General features: G+C 38.0%; 1 protein-coding gene across 8 annotated transcripts in view; it reads right to left on the bottom strand.

Moving 5' to 3' along the window:
- The window catches only part of SPEN (spen family transcriptional repressor), a 72,840-nt gene that overhangs the window by 47,324 nt on the left and 5,055 nt on the right, over positions 1–20,461 (bottom strand). For all 8 annotated transcript variants that reach the window (XM_072608971.1, XM_072608980.1, XM_072608973.1 and 5 more), the window contains exon 2: positions 3,316–3,636. In XM_072608971.1, the coding sequence (XP_072465072.1) occupies positions 3,316–3,636 (321 nt within the window). The remainder of the gene's footprint in view (positions 1–3,315; positions 3,637–20,461) is intronic.

Genomic DNA, 20,461 nt, shown 5'->3' with positions numbered 1-20,461 from the left:
GAGGGGGAAAAATATGTAATCAATCAGAGAGGGGCAAGCAGAACTACAAGCAAGTCATGCAAACACATTCACTTCAGCACTGACTTCCTCCCAGCAATTGGTTTCTTTAAATAGCATTAACTTCGTAAGCAAACACTGACAAGCTGAACATTGTACTTAACATCAAATATTTTCAGATAGAGTGTAGCTCAGCAATCCTTTTGTTTTAATCAGATATTGGGCTTTCATGACCATGACTTTGTCACTCATCACAATTCTTAGTTTCACATAGAAGGACTGCTACAGCTCTTTGATTTCAAGCTTAGTAGCATTAAGCAAGGCTATATTGTAGCTAAGAAACATCACAGTCATCTGTTTTGTTTAAATTGTTTCTAAACTTTTGCCAAGTATTTCTTTGTGCCAAATTGTCCAGATACATTTTTACCACAGCCATGAAAGCCACGGTGCAAAGCACGGTCCAGCAAAAAGAAGCCACTTCCAAAGAGTTAAATGTCCCACAAAGAAGTCCAGAAAAATGACAAGTTATCTTATAACAAACATTTTTAAAAGAGTCACTAGATCTTGGCTTCTTGGGGTCACTGGATCCTTCTAGGAAAATTCTCCAGTTACCAACTTCACTAGAATGTGCCAACTGCTAAGGCCAAAGAATATTAACTCAGGAATAGTCTCATAAAAATCTGAAGATTCTAAAATATTAGATGAATAAAACATGCTGTTCTGTGCAAAATTAATGTTGAATTGGCTATGGCCGAAAGCTTCTTCAGTCTCTCTAATGCTGACAAGTTAATTTTAAAACATAATTTCCAATGTGAAGTTCACTTAATTATTTTGGGTGCAGTTGACAGGAGAAAGTTGTCCTCTTAATCTTTGCTTTTGTCAAATTCCTACTAGAAGCATTTGAATAGCTCCATATTCTAATTTAAGCAATGTTATATCTATAACAATGTCTTTCTAAAGTAACATGGCATTTAATGATAATTTGTTGAGGGTTAAGTAAAAAGTATGCACGACTTAAAATATTCCCGTGTATATAGCATTAATGTTAAAAATTAACATTCCAGTTTTATAGACATCATTTCTCCCTTGTCTTTCTACAGATATCTTGGAACACATTAATTCCCAATTACTATGATGACAGCAATTCAGTGGGGATAGTGATAGACACAGCCAAGTGATAGGAATAGCTGGCATTTAAGAGCTTTGAAAGCTTCACAAAGTCCTTCATGAATTATTTCTTTCACTGCTCACAACAGTCCTGGGAGGTGGAGAAGACAGCACCATGAGGGTCACCAGCTCCAAAGGGTGTAGGAGCCTTGGAACCCCGACCCTCACTTTCCCACTGTACCTCCACCCTCTGCTTGCTGTGCCACAAATGTCCAACTCCCTGGCCCTTCCTTCACAACTTAACTAGCAAGTTTCTCTCCTCTTGGACTGCCACACTCAGGGTATACTTCTATTTAAAGGGAACATGGAATCAGGCTTTCCCCAATGAGTGTTTGGCAGGGTAAGTTTCTATTCTCAATATGAAGGCACCCCAGATGAGGGTGGTCTCCTCCATGCCAGCTTCTTCAGCTTTCTCTAACCTCTGTTCTTACCCTCTGCTTCACTGAGAAACAGCCCCATACGCGTCTTTTTTTCCCTACTTCCCAAAACCAACCAAACATTGTCAAATGAAAAATAAAATTCCATAAAGTCTTTCCAACTTAAAATTCATTGTGACCTCCTTTTATTAACTACTTACAACTTTGGCATTTAAGATATTTCAAAGTCTAAACAGGGATGTTTTTGAAGGCTCACTATCCACCATTTATAAAAAAGTGCATTTAGCACCATATGAAATGTGACTTGATAAAAGATGATTTAATGGTGTAACAGAAGCAATACTTCTAAAAGGGTTAGAGCTGACATGAAAAGTCCTCATACATTAAAAAGGACACAGAAGACAGGCATAAGAGCTAGCCGAGCTAACAATCTAGTGGCTACAATGCTTTTTGATTTATCTATTAGTACTAAGTACTATTAAGAGTTAGTGGAAAGAGAGTTTGACTTGGGTTAGGAGAGGGGCTAATACATAGGGCAGGACATACCAACCTTTTTCAACTGTGGAAACACGACCTATAATCCCAATTAAATCTAGGGAGAGAATTGTGAACATAACTTCCCCAATTTTGGCCCCTCTTATGGGGGTAATCCACCTTCTTAAGGGGCAAGGGTGTCAAATCATATTTAGATGAACCAAGAAAAAAAAAGTAACAAGACCAAAAAAAAAATCCACTGGAAGCAAGTAGTCCCAGACAGACTGTAATTCTCAAACCCCAGGCTTCTTTCTTGGGATAGCAAATTTATAATTCCATCCAAATATCAAAAAATTCCACCCCTGTCTTAAACAAGCAGTTGGAAGAAATACCCAAATGGATGAGAAATGCATCGTTGCAGGCCAGAAGTCCACCTCGGACAAACAAATCCACAAATTGATTATCACCAAGTCCTTAAAGCTAAAATACCTTTAACTGTGCAGCAACCCGCTTAAGAAACTAGATAGTAATCCACTCCCCCTGGGCTAGTGAAGTCTTGTCTGCACGCCATTCCACAAAAGCGAAGCCATGAATCTTACTCCAGCATTTAAAGGATAAATTGCTATAATTCCAAGATTTAGGAACATCCATCATCTCATTTTTTTCTCATACCAGCAAAAAATATAATTCCAATCACTTGGAAATTGTGTAGATCCAAAATCAAACACTGCCTTCTCTCTTCTCCATCCAATTACACATTTCCAGGTCTAAATCGTTGTTTGTAGAATCCAAGCTGTTGCACCACTGCAACTTGCTTAAATTTCTGGGGGGCTGACAATCCCAATTAACATGTAAACTGTAGGTTGTGAGAAATAAGAACCAGACATCAAATTCTCCAAGAAGCTGTAGGCTGTAATATTCCAAAGATATTCCACAGGAACTGGAACATAATCAGTAACCCAAATAGCTCCATCTCGTCGTAGATATACATCCCAGGAAGGCCTTAACGTTATCCAGGAAAAGGAAATCACCGGCTCTAGAAGAAAGGTAACTCCAATAATCCTGCTGCCATAGGAAATCTTCCACCACCACAGCTCAAGAGTTGATATCCAACCAGATGCTGGAAACATCCTCCACGACTCCACAAGACACCAGCCACTGGGAGAGTAATCACTTCCGTTTCCAAACCCAACATAGAGAATGCCCAAACTTTAAATCCATCTGGGGCCCCTACATATGAGTTTGTGTTTCTCACCATATCAAATACAAAATACCTGCCTAGTGTAACCTTGGAACTTACCCATCAAGTCTCCGCTCATAGCGTCCTTCCCGTGCATGAAGTGATGGTGGGGGGCCATAAGTAGGCCCTCCACCACTTCCTCTGAACCCAGAAACCTCTCTACTACGAGATGCTATGGAAACTGTATCATCCAATCCCCGAGCAGCACTCGGAATGGTGCCTGGTTCATTATAATCCGTCCGTAGGTCTCTATCACCCATTTTGTTGACTGAGTTGTGAGCCTTTTGAGCACTTTTGATGTCCACAAAATCCACAAAGGCAGCCACTCCACCTTCAGATCCCCTTTTAGGGAGAATTTTGACACTTTCAACACGTCCATATCTGGGGAAAAAAGATAAAGCCAATATATTAATGATAATCCATAAATTCATGCCAGATAAATTTAAGAATAAGCATTTTCCAACACAAACTTAAAAAAATTTTCAAAACAATATATAAGTGGACAAGGGAACCCGTCAGGTCATGAAACCACTCCAGCTGAAGATTCATGTTTCCTTTACAGACAATATAATCAATAAAACTTTTGAAAAATATTTTCATTTCTATAACATGAATGGCCTTGAATTCCAAAGACCTTTGGCTAGGATAAACCTCTAAAAGTTAAGAAATTATGAAGGTCTAGCAGGAAGATGATTAACCTAACAACTAAAGCAGAGGGATTGAAAATAAGGTTTCCCAACACCTTCCTTAAAATCAAAGCTGTGACCATATATAGCTGTTTTACAAACTTCATCCCAGTTTAATTCAGTATTATGAGCCAAACAATGACCTCATTGAAAAACTGAGATCTCTTCAAATGCCATTAAGTTTCCTCTATGGCTAATACAAAATAAATTTATGTAGTGCTCCTTAGGGAAACTTGTACATTTTTTTCTTTTAAGTCAGTTTAGTTTTTTTTTTCAAATCCTTTATACTTTTTTCTAAGGAATAATGAACTCATATATTCATTCAGGCTCAAGAACTCATATTTGAGTATTTCATTATTACACACTGCAGAAATGAACAGAAGAAATTATTCTGGAATCCTTATCCTTGCTTCCCTCAAGTCCCGACTAAAATCCTACCTTCTGCATGAAGCTTTTTCCCACTTAATGTTAGTGTGTTCCCTCTATGGATTATCTCCAACAGACCATGTCTATACCATGTATACATACACATACATACACACATATACATATACACATGCATGTATACACACACATACAGATATATGGCTGTTTGCATATTGCCTCCTCTGCTAAACTGTGAGCTCTTTAGGGGCAGGGAGTGTCTTTGACCTTTCTTTGTATCCCTGGTGTTTAAGACTACTTCCTGGTACATCATAGGTACTTAATAAATGCTAGCAAGATTGATTTAAGATATAGTCTTTGTAAAATAAACTACCAATGTCACAACAATTCTGTGCTTCCCTTGCAGAAACTTCGATCGCACACAGACACAGTAAGATTTTCCTCATACTATCCATTCCCCAAAGCAGGTTTTGCCAGCTAAGTGGAAGAAGAGTTTCCTCACTCTGGTTGCATGAAGAAATTTGGTGGGTGGATTTTATATAAGTTTTGTTCTGTAGGTTTATTTTGAATACATAAAAGATATGGAAACACGTTTTTCTCTATATACAGAGAAAGACAACTTTTAGAAGACAGAAGAGCTATTTATTTACAAACAAACTTTACTCATAAGTGTGACCCCAAAATATACCTTTATGCTGATGGGACTTAAATGAGGCTTGTCATTGTGGAACAAACACATAGAGTCTATTCATGAAGCTTTATAAGAAACATAACATATCCCAAAAAATACATGTGCTGACATTAAGTGACTACAGCCAAGGGTCATGCCCCTGATCTATTGCAAGAAAGAAATAGTTAATCTAATGCAAATTTCAACCTCATTATTTTAAGACTTTAGAAAGATTATTAATTCTATGCTAAAAGCATGATAGGAAAAATTTTTTACATATTTTTAAAAAGGTGAAAATTTTTCAGATCAAGAATTTTGTATCCAAATTCAAAAGAGTGAAAATAGGAATCTGATATATTAATGCATTTAACTAAAGACTAAAATATCCCCCCAAATGGATATAAATACCAAAATGGGTAGAAAATAATATATTCTCCTGCCCTTTAGAGAAAATATATGTAAGTGGTTTAAGCAATTTTAATGATGACTATACCTAAAAGAAAACTCTGTTTTCTTTCCAGGTTACAAAATCAGAGCTCTATTCCAAGCTTTGTAACTCCTAACTTGCTGTTTGACTATCATTTCTCACTGAACAACAATTTCACAATTTCAGCTATCTACTGGGTATTTCTGAGGATGAAATTAGACAAGCTTTACCAAGGTAAAAATGTACTACGAAAATACACAGTGGCACTATCATTCTGTCCACTCTCAACTCATGAATCAAATACTGAGGTGATAAACTGTCACCAAGGGAAGTCTTAGAGATTTTCATGAGAGTAGAAGAGTAATTTGGTTCCCCTTCTTCCAGTTTTAATCAGATCCACAGGTAGATTCCGTTAATTGGAGGACAATGAGACTGTTATTGTAACTAGCACAGTAACAGATAAATATATGATCAACAAAAACTTGATGCCCACTCCTCCTGCATAACATTAAAACAATCTAATTTGGACCTGTGTCCACAGTAACTACTTGGAGATGGGGGAGGCACCTAAAAAAGATATACAGTCCCTGGAAAAGGACTGGGAGAGAGAATGGAAGTCTACAACTAATGACAGTAGTAGAGAAGACACCCACACGAGCAGCACAAACCACAGCATACTCTTGGAGGAGCAGAGTGAGAACATGGGAGAGGTAGGGCAGAAGCACATTGGGCTGGGCCTCAAATGCTAAAGCAAAGGTTGAACTTTACCCCAACAGGCAAGAATGATTGAGTGACATGACCATGACTCTGCATAAAGAAGATTATTCTGGCAGTACTATAAAGGCTTCCCCCGCTCCTTCCTTTTTTTGCATGGGTGATGGTGAAGAGGAAGGAAGGTTGAGGCTATTATTCCTATTTAATAAAGTTATTTCTGCCATACCAGCAAGAGGTAATGAGAGTCAGTATTAGGGCAGTGGCAGTTGGGAATACAGAATAGGAAAAATTCCAGTTGAACACCATCAATTCTAAGTTTTTACAAAATAGATTTCTGACAACTTTTTTTCCATGATCATTATGCATCTATTATATGCATCTAGTTTTCAAGTCACCCTTCTCCCCTCCAGAAATTTCTGCCAGGTCTTTAAACCAACACCAGGAAGAAAAGCTTCCTCTAACATAATGAAAGCAACTCCCTGCCAATTTACACACCATTCACGACTAATCTACAGTTTTCATCTTTTACCGATGTCTTCATTTTACAGGCAATAACAAAAATATTCCTAAAAAGAAATGAAAATTCAATTTGATTTTCAAAAATACTTTTAAATCAGAACATATTGATGAAACCTAAATTCCACCACAAAAATCATTCTACATAGGTGATAATCATGTGGCACAAGTTCAGCTTTTAGTACCAGATTTGTCATTCTTCCCCCCTCCCCCCATTACTGGAAGATCTTTATAGGAAAATTTATGGAAAGCTGTGAACAAGAACAGCACCGGACGAGACGGAATGGATGAAATCTCATCTACACCAGTGGACGGAGCACCAATGGATTCTCTGAAGCCATTGATCATCTAGGCAGCAGCTCATCACAAGGCTGCAAATGTGCCTTTTAGGTTCAAATCCAAATTTTTCTGTTGATGTGATAGAAATTTATGTACAAAAAATAAACTTGACAACAAAGTCAAAAAGTCCAAAAAGATAGTTAAGTGCAAAAATCAGTAATTTAAATGAATTAAAAATCTGTCATTTGTTGTAGACTTTCAATGTATTGTTACACAGTTTTCTTTATAAGATTTGTATAGGAGATATAAAAAGATTTTTTTGGGACTGGGAAAAAATGCCAACTTTTCATACGTCGGGTAGTCAAAGGTCAACATTAAACCAGCAATATTTATTCTCTAAAGCAAGGTGGACTTTTTGGGGGGCATATGATTTTAGGTGGGGAAAAGAGATGAGATTTGGTTATTCTGGTTATAAGTACTGAACCAAAGTAATGACATCCAATTTTAAATAAGTGGCACCAATCTATGCACATTCTAATTTCTCTTGCAATTTCGCTATTCTACTGGATCTGATTGTACCCAACACTAGTGGGGGAAAAACTAAAGCTCATTCTTTGCTAGAAAAGTTTTCTTAGGAACCTATCAGAGGACAGCCTCAATTAACAATATGAAAGATGTACTTTTCCTGTTCTATCCCCCTAATGTCCATTAATTACACACCCAACCCCACCCCCCAACCCCCAACCCCCCATTTAATGTCCCAAGTGTGGATAAAATCTGTCTTAAAATCAAATCAGCTCCATCCTTGACTTCAACTACATCTTTCTTGGCTAGATTCCCAGGAAACCACATTGCTTCATGTCATCTGATCCAAGGGTGAACTACAATGTTATTTAGAAGACACATGTTAATAAAACATAATACACATATGACTTCTCTAAGAAAGCAATATTTCAATGTAAAATTGGGGGACACATCCCCTGCAATGACTACACTCCAATATTAAAACATGATTAAACACATGCTACAAAAACAGCAACAAGGGTGTGTGTTTCGAGCTATTTTTAAGAGTAAAACGGAAGGGACAACACAGACTCTACAACTTTTTATAAAGTTGGCAAAGACTCCTCTAAAGATGGCATTCTCTGAGGTTTTAGTGCCACAGGGTGGTCTCAGGTCCTGCCTAAGAAAGATAAGAAGACAATACAAAAGCCTAGGTAATAACTCCCACCTGTGGGCTCTCTTAATTCCATTAATTTTTATTAAGTGGTTGCCTACTGTGTGTAAGACACCAGTGGTAGGTGCTAACAATACAAAGATCAAAAATGCCTTTTCCTTTCTGTCCCAAACCTAAACTGTGGTCATTATTTGTTAAGGCCTGCAAATTGAACCTCCTTCCCTTGCAACTGCAACCCTTCTGGAGCCTTCCCACCTCAACCTTCCAGAGCTTCCAGATCAAAAATGGGAGAGCCTTGTAGATTGCTACCCTGGATGACTCTTCAGCTGACTCAGGATGACTCTTCAGTGGTGACACAAGAAGATAAAAATCACAGTTGCAGCATTTTGGATTCAAGTATCCCTGGTAATCAAGCCACTTAAATGTATCAGGCTTTGGGTTCCATTTTTCTCCATCTTCTCTTTCTAAGGACAATGAATCTGAGGTGAGAAATGATGACAAGCATCCCTATAGAACCTGCCTCCCTCTGAATGTGTCAATGGAGCATCCTCAGCTTATGGAGGGAGAGGGAGAAAAGAAAGACAGCAGTTTACCGAAGTTTTATTATTCTTTAAGCAATTTTCTTTTCCAACACGAGAAGGACCAGTGAAAGGAAGGAAAAAATTCCACCTATGTGGAAAGGCGAAGCAAAAAAGCACTCCTATGAAGAAGAAAGAGCATTAAAAGTTCCCTCCAAAGCCAAAACTTTCTTGCAGATAGCCTATTTCTACTGCCTGGATTCACTGAACATCAGATATTGATGAAAAATACTTACTCTACGAAAGTTCAAATTCAATCTCTCTCATTTTATACATGAGGAAATGGAGGCCAAGGGGAGGGATTTGACCAAAGCAGTTAGGTAACCACTTTTATTACCAATTGATTGGTAACAGACATATCTGTGTTATGCAATGGCACTGACAAGTGTAGTCTGTACTACTAGTAAATTCTGAAAGTATCAAATATAATGCAAGACACCTGCTAGCATCCCTCCCATATTGTGATTTGTTTCTTGTTCCTGCACACTAAACATTGCAAAGTATATCTGTAATGGTTAGATCTATCTTGAAAGAGATGAAAACCCACCTTGAAAAGAACTGTTAATAAACGTAAGCTTCTAGAAATTTATACCAAGTTCTTTCTGGAATACAGATCTTTGTGGTTTCGTAAAAGAAAATGCAGCTATCTCAGGAGCTGCTACTATTAAGACATCTGAATACCTGGTAAGTTTTACCTTGTCAAATGCATAAACTACCTATCTTATTTTCAATACTCTGGGGAAAATGGAAAATTTTACCCTATGGCTCTTAATTCAATGAATACACCCAAATACAATATGACCCATCAACTGCATATCTGGAATTCAAGGACAGGAAATCAGAGACTTAGAAACTAGAAGGGCTGTTAATGGTAACAAAAAAAGATTCATTCCATTTAAATCTTCACCATGGCTCACTAAGAGGATGGAGCTTAGAATCCCAGCTGAGACCTTAGAATCCAATCATTTTAAAAATGAGGGTACCAAAGTCTGATGCAGTAAGATGACTTATCCAAATACCAAGGGCAGCTAGGTGGCACAGTGGATAGAGCACTGGCCCTGGAGTCAGGAGGACCTCAGTTCAAATACAGCCTCAGATACTTAGTAGCTATGTAACTCTTGGCAAGTCAACCCCATTGACTCTCCCCCACCCCAAAAAAGAAGCAACACTCATATTAAATCTAGACATTGTCAGCCTCCAAATTCTTTTTCACTACGTCATCCCTATTGGGTCTAGCAGTGAATTGGGCAAATGACCCACCAAGTTTGGTAAGGTTTGTCACCTGAGAATTAGCCACCAAGCAAATGTTTAGATCACAGTAACTCATGAAGATATTAACTAAGACATATCTAAGGCATATGACTTCTTGTAAGTGTTAAGTGAGCACCAAGGCTAAACCAAATGTCCTTGAACAATAAGTTTGTGTTTTTATTTATGCTTTGTAGTTCTCAAAGATTTTCTTGGTAGGCTGACCAAGAACTATCTCCATTTTATAAAGCAATAAAGCTGAGGAGGGTCAGAAATGTTAAGTGAACTGCCCTGGCAGGCAGTGGCAAAGATGTCACCCAATGCACCTAAACCATATAAGGATGATTTTCTGAGCCTCCTGGGACAATAATCATCATAACTAATCAATGTTCTTGAAGGGACTGAGAATTATAACTTCTTTATATGATAAAGATCTAAAAATGAAAATACTTATGGGGAAAAAAAAGAAAGGTAGGGAACAAATGACAATCAAAATCACATGAAAGAAAAGCCTACAAACATTAAGAGTCACAAGACATAGGCACTGAACACAAAGCAAAAGTTAATTTAAAAAAAAAACAGCTTAAATACTGAGCACATAAAAAAGCAATATGTAAAAAGGATGAAGTTCAAAAAAGGGAAAAGAAAATTTGCTAATGCATAGCTTGTGGGAAGACATAATAAATTACTGGTAACTTCTGGTGATGCTGTCCACAAACTACCCACCCCAGAAAGCTGAAAACAGTTCAATAAAGACTATAAATATCTATGCTAGATAAGACACATGGTATGGTATTATCAAAAGTGAATTCCACAGATACTTAATTTTAAAATAATGATGCTGGCTTTTTCCCTTAGATTTCATTCATACCATGACCCAAGTCCTCCTTGGAGGCTCAGCCCTAGGGTAGAAATGATGCTCAGCTCTCCCCAGTTACACCAGGAGAATAGAAATTGTTGTTCAAGGGTTTTTCCAGGGTGACCAACTCTTCATGACCCCATTTAAGGTTTTCTTGGCAAAGATACTGCAGCGCTTGCCATTTCCTTCTCCAGATCATTTTACAGATGAAGACACTAAGGCAAACTGGGTTAAATGACTTGCCCAGGATCACACAGCCAGTGTCTGAGGCAGGGCTTAAACTCACAAAATGAGTCTTTCTGACTCCAGGCTCTGCACTCTATCCACTGTACCACCTAGACTCTTGGAGATGTGAAATGCCTAAACATGACTCAGAAGGAATTGCCCCAAGAATTAGTCAAGCTAAGGGTTTGGGAAAACTCTCATCACCAGCCTGGAAAGAGCATCCTCTTTGGAGAGAGCAACTCACCCCAGTCATCTAGTAAATCAGAGGCTTTGCTGTCTAAGTCAACGCTCAGTGTACTTCCACCACTGAAATCCAAGACATGTGAAGAACAGACCTTTTTGCCTGATCTTTGTGTCATGGACTCCTCTAGTAATCTGGTGAAGCCTAATATTACTGTAGTTTGTTGCCTACATTCATAATTTAAGAAACACTAAATTTCAGTTACTACTTAGTGAAAATAAAGACGTAATTGTTTTTTCCCACCCAAGTTCACTGATATTCACACACACACATACACACACATACACACACACACACACACACACACACACACACACACACACACACACACACACACACACAGCACCCCAGATTAAGATTAAGAACTCCTAAAGTAGATAAATACTGGGAACAAGGATCATCAAAGTACTATGGATATTTTCCCCTGCTACTGGAGTCACGAAGACCCAAGTTCAAATCCAGCCGCAGACACTCAGCTGTGTAACCCTGGACCAATCATTTAACCTCCCTCAACCTCAGCTTCCTCAACTGTAAAATGGGGATAATAACAGCACCTCCCTTCCAAGGTTATTCTGAGGATAAGATGTGGATATTTGTAAAGTGCTTTGCAAACCTCAAAGTGCCACAGAAGTGTCACCATCCTATTAATTTGAAAGCACAAAGCAACAAATGAAGCTGTGTTCCATGACCAGACTGTAGGAAACCCAATATTAGCCAACCACCTTCAAGTAAGCTGGCCATTAGAGGGAAAAGTTCTGTGTTCATATCGTTGCAACCTCCTCAGTGCTTACTCCAGTAGATCAAGCAGACCCGGCCTGCATAAGTTAGGGCTGCTTGAGGCACACCAAAGCAAACCATCCTTTGTATAGAGAGAAAATCCTTTGTCTCACCACAAGCAGCCTTTGGGGGAGTGGGCAGTCAGGAGGTTAGGGACAAGTGGCCTCACCCAGAAGTCAAGATGTTTAATGTCCTCAAGGAGCATGTCATGTATTTTTCTATGTAAATCCACCTACCTCTTTCCAACTTTCTCTGTTTTGTTCCTAGTTCTGCCTTCTGAGGCCAAATAGAACAAGTCTAATAGTCCTTCACTAGGCCAGCTTTCAGACTTTGCATAGTTATCCAATCATATCCCTACCTGAGGATTCATCTCTCCAGGTCCACTATCTCCAAGGCCTTCTCCTGATCTTTATATGCCCTGATGTTGAATTGAAGGTTAAACCCTACCAAGAGTCTATCATGGTACCCTTTCAGAACAGAATGGAAAGAAAACAACAGAGCCACCTACAATTTTGGCTAAGAGCACCTCTAATGGGTTATAAATGACTAATTTAGCATATAAAATCACCACAAAACTCCCAGAAGAAAAATGATGGTTTAACCTTCATATTGCCAAAGACTCCATTAATAACTAACATTCCAGTTTATATCTGCACAAAATGCTCTTCTTTTGTATCGCTGAAAGAATACACATTTCAAACACCTATTATGATCTCATTTAGACTACCACTTTAATAACTGTCTGACTACAGTTAAAAAAACATTATTCACTAGAAATTAATTTTTAAAGTTTTCTTTTAAAGGAAATTATTTTTATTGCAGATTGTCCCCAAAGAAACCTCAGTTGGTCATCCATCACCTCAAAGAGCACATTTCAAAATACAGAAACACAATGAGTTTTATTTGGATGGAACCTAAACCACATCATCAAAACCATGGTCCAGAGTATTCCACACTGCATTCCATTTTCCTGATACAAAAACTATTCAAGACAATATTTCATATTTCCAAAATGTTTAGTTTACTACAATAAGTTTTCATTCTCCTTAACAAGTTTCAAGGAAAAAAGATTTCAGTGTCCTTGCTCACACCTTCATATTGTGTTTGAGAGCGGACAGGAGACAAAGTCAAAAGAACTCTGGCTAAAACTAACAATATGACCTTGGGGAAGTCCCAGCTTTCAAGGCCTCAACTAGACTGTTCAAATGAATGAATGGTACTGATTTTTCTGCCCTTTTCTAGTTTTTAGAACCAAAAGAAACTGATTTTGTGATTTCCAATGGAGTATCAATTGTACAAAACTAAGGACCTGGGTCATCAGTTTGCTAGAGTAAATAAAATTAATCATTTCTCAACTATTTCCCAAAAGGACCCGCTGCTGGGTCTTTGTTAGGTGGATCAGCCATACAGATACAATGATTAACTTCAGTAAAGACTTTTGCAACTGATCCTAAGTCAGAGTAAAGAATTAGCACATACTTCTTTTTCCCATAACCCCTCCTACCAATGAATAATCCCCTTCCTGAGTCATACCATGAAATAGGTTTTTATAGCTACACCCCAGAGGAAAATGGTTTCCCTCAGCTCAAAACTTTAAGTGATAACTATACAAACTGCATACATCTTTCCTGATGTCCAACTTTCCAACTGTCTTGGTCCACAAGAGCTTTACAGGGTGAGATGGTACCTAAGTTAGGTAGCTCTGGCAGACTTATTGTCTTGCCACCAACTGCAGTTGAGGAGGAACCTTCCAGTTCATCCAGTCCAACTCCCAATTCAATAGATAAATGCTTTCAAAGGAGATAACATTTGTAAAACACTTAGCATGGTGTCTGATACACAGCAGGCATGCCCCACTTTACAACCTACCTAATAAAGGGTCATACAGTCAATCTGCTTCAATACTTCCAGTGATGAAGAACTCCCTATTCAGAGATTTATGTCCCTGTGAAGTAAGACCTCAGTGCATCCAGAAACCAACCAAATCCCAACCTAGCATGTTTGGAGTAACTATCTGGTACATCAAACTAATAATAATACTGGACATTGCATAATTCCCCCACCATTCTGAAAAAGAAAGAAAATGCTAAAGCTACGTGTGAATGTTGTGTGTAACCCCACCATTCTGAAAAAGAAAGAAAATGCTAAAGCTACGTGTGAATGTTGTATGTAAAATGAAAAGTCAACATAAAAAAGCCATAGGAAGCAATATAACATAGGTCTGATTGGGCTATTAGTATAGCAGGGCCAATTAATTTTTTCCACATAACAAAAAAATTCCTTTGGGGCCCAGGCAGTGAGTTCACAAATTTCAATCCATTATGACTTGTATGAGCCACATTCTCTTGTTCACTCTACTTGAAAAGACAGGGCAATATCTGTCACATATTCAAAAATTCTTTATGAGAGCTATTACTAATTGATATAAGGAACTTCCAAGAGTGGAAACTCCCTCTAACAATTCAGATCTGTACTTTCTCTACAATTTAATGTGCAAAGTTGTACAGGGTATTGAGAAATCAAGAGACTTGCCAGGTACAACTTGAACCCAGTATGTGTCAAAGGTACAACTTGAACCCAGATCTTGATTCTGAGGTCAATTCTCCATCTTATACCACATTTGCAGCCCATACCATCTGCCTGCATGTAGACTGGTCCCCAATCAGTTTCAGGAGAGACTATTTTCTAATATCAATTTAGCTTTCCAATTTTGGTTACCCTAAAGCTCTGTAAAGAGTTTGAATCTGCACAATTAAATCAGAGCTGCAAAATGGTCATTTTACCATAGCTTCAGTATAAAAACTGCTATCTCTAATTTAAAAAAAAAAAATCAGGAAAGCCAGATTCCCCTCATTTACAAATATTTCTTTCATATATAAAAAAGCATGTCATCATAAAGTCTTTTAAAATGTCTGAAATGACCTGAACAGAATTAAGAAAAATAATTCCAATTTAAGGAATCCTCAGACACTTGGATTTAACTTAATCTAATTCCATTATCAACTAAGTAAAAATTTAAGCTACCTGAAGAAAGTGATACTAAAACTAAGTAAAACTTTGCAATGCCAAAAAAAATTGCACAACTTGCACAAGATTATTTAATAATGGTAATAGCATAGGCACAGATAGTAAGCATAGGCATAGTGGAGGGAAAATTCCAAGAGGAATAAATCATAAATCTTTTTAAGTGTTGAAGGATGATAATTATGAAATAACCATAGTATTTGATAAATTAAACTTCTGGAAAAGAAGGGAAATAACACTGATATTCAGGTAGGCATTGTTATGATGGAGTGGAATTCCACCTACACTATACCGCAATTACAGAACAAATACGCTAATGATTCTGAGGTTCACCATTGAAATGGTTAGAGCTAATTAAAAACTCAAGCAACTGGTCAGAGTGGTGGACTATAAATTTTTACAAAGAAGAAAATGACAAAGGCAATAGTAAAAGTCTTAAAAGAAGGCAAGAAATTCTTAGAATTAACTTCCACTACAAAAGGTAGTATGTTTTCAAGGGTGATCTCATCCTTCAAAAGGAAGCCTCCAAACAGCAGGCACAAGATTCTGTCTCTGTTCTTGGAGACGATTCGATGCTAAAATGTCCTGAGCTTATTGGTCTGCTCCCATCCTACAGTTTCTTTGTAGTAAGGGTTAACTGTTCTAATAATTTACAAATGTATGACTCTAGGCTCTAGGCAGAGCCAAAAGTACATTCAAACATACACCTAGACCTGGCTGAGCTTTCTCTTCAATATAGTCAAAACCTGTCATGTTCCTTAGGTTGAAGAACCTGGCATAAAATTCTAGACCTGTTACTTACTACTCTGTGTGACCTTGGATAAGTCAATTTCCCTGGGGCATGCACACACATACACACATACACATACACACACACACACACACACACACAACCAACAATCACCCACAACCATGAAAGAAAAACATTTCAAAAGATTAGTCAACAGAAAGCAAATCACTTCAGCATGTCCCCAACACTGTCCTATAAAACATGGCAATGAAGGAGGAGCTTTGCTCAAGTCCAGTTTACAAAGATGCTACATAAAATCCAACCTTTGTCCGGTTCTCAGTAACCATTTACCACGGCAGAACACAAAGCTCTTTCCAGTTCAAAGCATCAACAAGTTGCACAAGGTCTGGTTCCCACCCTCATGATCATGTGCTTCCCCCTAAGGGAACCCGAAAGCTGGTGCATGGAGATTCAAGCTGAACCTTCAAATTAGTTTTCTGGTATCGACTATTTAATCCAATTCCTCTCCATACCTCCTAATTTCAGTGTTACTCTCTTGCACATCAGTCTAACTGGCTGAGTCATTCTCCGTTAAGCCAAACAAACCACCACCCACCATTCTTGGCTATAGGGCCACAGGAAGGGAACATCACAGCAACTTCCCCAGGTAAGAGCAAGCCACTACCCTCAAAACCAAGACTCTACTTTAGACAATGACACCACATCTTGGGCACAACTTTGCTCATTTTCATAAATGTTCTGATTCTAACTACCAATCTTTGTTGAAAAGCCTTGAGGTCAGTTTTTTAGAAGATAGTAACAGAAAAAGCAGTAAATGTGTGATTTGATTTGAAAAATACTGTACTGAACCTACTCAGAAATCTTTCAGAAAATGTGTCTCTAGTCATTTTGATTCAACCAATTCAATTATGCCACTTAATCCAGTACATTCAAGGTGAACTCATTAAATGCACGCATTTAATGAGCATGTGTAGGTATGGCTCTTAGGAAAAAAAAAGCATTTTCTGATTTACTGACAGAAATCTCTGAAATTGTTATGAAAAGTTACTTTGGGGAATATTTAATTGTCATTAGCTAGACTAAATGAAAAGCTCTTAGTAAGATAAATTTAACTTTTACCAAGTCGATCAAGACCATAAGGACAACGAAGACCTCTCAGTAAACAGTGTTTTCCAGTAAATCAAAAAGATGTCCAGGGACTTTTACAATAAAAATCAGATCCATAAGGTAAAGGTGAACATATGGTTCTTACCAAAATTGAAAGAATCTTCTATTATTATCTACCACAAAAGAGAAAAATAGAAATTCCTGTTACCAGAATTAAACATAAATACAGTAACTTAGGAACACTTGTATTTCCAGGGTGTGCAGGTAATGCTAATAATTGAGAAATGTTTTGGGCAATTTACATTCTCAGAAGCCACTGGATAGTACAGTGAGTAGAGCGGGAAGCCTGGAGTCAAGAAGACCCAAGTTCAAATCCTGCCTCAGATATTTACTATCTGTGACTTGGGGAGAATCACTTACCTTTGTCTGTCTTTGGCTTCCTCATCTGTAAAATGGGGATAACAATAGCATATACCTCCCAAATTGTTGAGAGGATTAAATAAGACAATATTTGTAAAGCTCTTAGTATAGTGCCTGGTAAGTAGGAGGTGCTATATAAAAGCTTATTCCCTTATTTCCTGCTTTACCTCATGCCTTGTCAGTAATCAGCTATTTTTTTCCTAGTTAAGGAAAAATATCTGTGAAAACAAGTTCAATTTATTACATTTGCACAGTCTATTTTCTCAGCACACAGAACTTTAATGGGATGATGATTTTGGACATTTCAAATGGGAGGAGATCATAAAAGATACATAGGAAAAACTAGCTATGGGTCTGAGATGGTCAAGGCCAAATCAACAGGTTCCAGGACTTGGCCAATCCAGGTTCTGCCAGCCCTCCTACTCCCTGGAGGGACCCAAAGTACTATACACTGGGGCAAGCTTCCTTTTACAGCTGAGGTACAAGCTAAAGCAACCTTGGAGAGCCCACAGCCATGGTACGAAGAGGGAAACTGAGGTCCAGAGAGAAACAGAGTAGTATCATAGATCGCAGGATTATACATGTGGAGCTGAAAGGGACATCAGAGGTCATCAAATCCAGCCTTTTTTTATAGATGAGGAACCTGAGGCCAAGAGGTTAAATGACTTATCCAAAATCATACAGCTAGTAAATGTTTATGGTTAGATTTGAATCCAAACATTCCTGATGCCACACCTAGCACTAGTTATCAATTGTGTCACTAGATTCTCAGATCACTTAACTCCTTGTTCAGTACTCCTTTTCTCAGACCATGGTCTTTACCTCTGGAAGATCATTATAAAAAAATAAAACTAATGCCATTAGCCTTTAGCATGAAGTATTAGATTATTATACTTACTACACAATATGCATTTGCTTAATGGTCACACAGCTGAGATTTTCCACCCAACCTTCTTTCCCTTTATTTCTGATACAAACACACATCTATCTGACTGAATCTAGGAAACGTCATGTTTTCACACAACTCAGTCACTCCTCTATCCCACTGCTGTTATATTCATGGAGAAGAGTATCATTTAAAAATGTACCTTTTAAGTCCATTTTAATTTGCACCTTATTAAAAATTTATCCCAACAGCAAACATTTATGTGAAATGAACATCCATGTCTATCTGGGAAAAAGTGTGCATTCGAAGAGATGCCTCCTCCTGTTTAACTTTAAAGCATCCCAATCATCTGGCATATAAGCACTCTAACATAATTCAGCATTTCAAGAAAACTTTTTAAAAGGCTTGTTAGATTAAAAAGAACTACAATTTCAACATTACAAAATGACTCAATGGCCCCCAAAATTATGTCTTTACTATCACATCATGAGTGGTCCAAGTGTGAAGCTCAAATTTCAGAAAAGGAAAGGAAGGGAGAGAGGGTTTATTAAGTACCTACTATGTTCCAGGCACAGTAAAGGTATTAAGATTTTCATAGTTACCTCATTTAATCCTCAAAAAAGTCGAGAGACAGATAGGTGCTCTTATGATCCCCATCTTAGAGTCAAGGAAAGTAAGGCAGAAAGAGATTCAGTGATTTGTTCTGAGTCACTTATTAGCTAGTGTTTGAGGCAGGATTTGAAATCAGGTCTCCCTAGTTTTAGGCTCTATCCACTATACAACTGCCACTGAGCTGCTTTGTGGGCCAACAATGAAACAGTGTGTCTGAAAGACTTAGGGAAAAACACTAACATCAAGTGGAAAATGAGAATGTATGTGGGAAAAATAGAGCTAAATATATGCTACTCTATCTAACTTTGCCTTAAAAAAATCATCCATAAAGAGAAATGTTATGAATGGTATCAACGTCTGAACTTGAGGAACCCTCTGAGTTGAGGTTCTATGATTCAAGCAGTATTTGCCAATATAACAGAAGTCAATTCTAATTCAAGATGGGTATATTTTACACTAAGAGCATGCTGCAGAATAGGTGAAAGCATGCTGAGATGAGGAGGAAGGCCAAGGTTTTCCAAGTCTTGATACTGACCTTGGGGCCACGCCCCAGCCTGGGACCCATCTGCCTGCTAATAATCATCCCTGCTTTCTTCACAACACTGGGAGATAGATGGCAATTTGTAAACGTGAATGTGTTACATTAACGGCAGCTACTGTAATTATTTGAAAGCAATAACCTCAAAAGCTAAGAATCCAAGGAATAGAGAGATTACATATAGAAATCCACTCAAACTCAACCTTGGGGAAAAGACAGCAGATATGCTAAGAAATCTTGTTCTAGAGCAAACTGTAGAAAACCTGCAAAGACATAAGAGATAAACCTCTGGCCTAACCAATCAGTCCAAATTGCTGAAAAGCTGCTCTGGAGTTCCTAGTCACAATTTCTGCAAGTCATGGAATCCTCTGAACTTAAAATGAGGCCATCTGCTCTGCCTTGATCTACCTCCCAAGTAGAATCTAGGCAACAGCCTTTTCAAGACAAGGGCCAAAACGAGACAGCTTCAATAATTAACATCACCTGGTTCTTCTTTGGTTTTCATAGAACACTGTAAACCATTACCCAAAACTTCTAAGTACATGCATACCCTGAGAGCTTTAAAAATTAATCAGTTATGTAGTTGTTGGCAATCTCTTCTCAGTCTTTGTAAAAATCAACTTTTATTCCTGGAGGTCCTTAGATTTTAAATGAAAGGAATATATAAGACATGTATGTATTACTAAGGCTTTAGGACAAATAGAATACGTACTGCTTCCCAGGTTAAATAAAGGCAATCACAAAAATCAAAAGTGGGAGACTAAAGGACAGAGGAAAGAAAGAGTATTGAATTTATAGTCAACCAGCCCTGCTACAGTGTCACATGTGAGACTCTGAATAAGTCATTTAATGTCTCTGGTCCTTAAGAGTCCACCCAGCTATAAACCAGGAGAGCTGATCTCTGAGGTTCTGAAGAACACTAAGATCTATGAAAATGGTGGTAGGATTTAAAGCTGGAAGAACTTTAGAGGTGAGCTAGAATCTATTCTCATCCACACCTCACAAATGAGGAAAACCTAAGGCCTGAAGAAGAAGCTGAAGCCTAAATGACTGTCCAAGATCATTAGTAAACAACAGCTGAGATTCA

This window comes from Notamacropus eugenii, chromosome 5 (genome assembly GCF_028372415.1).
Source record: "Notamacropus eugenii isolate mMacEug1 chromosome 5, mMacEug1.pri_v2, whole genome shotgun sequence".
In the NCBI taxonomy this organism is placed as follows: domain Eukaryota; kingdom Metazoa; phylum Chordata; class Mammalia; order Diprotodontia; family Macropodidae; genus Notamacropus; species Notamacropus eugenii.
The sequence above is the reverse complement of the archived record's forward strand: the minus strand, read 5'-3'. Positions and strand labels throughout refer to the sequence as shown.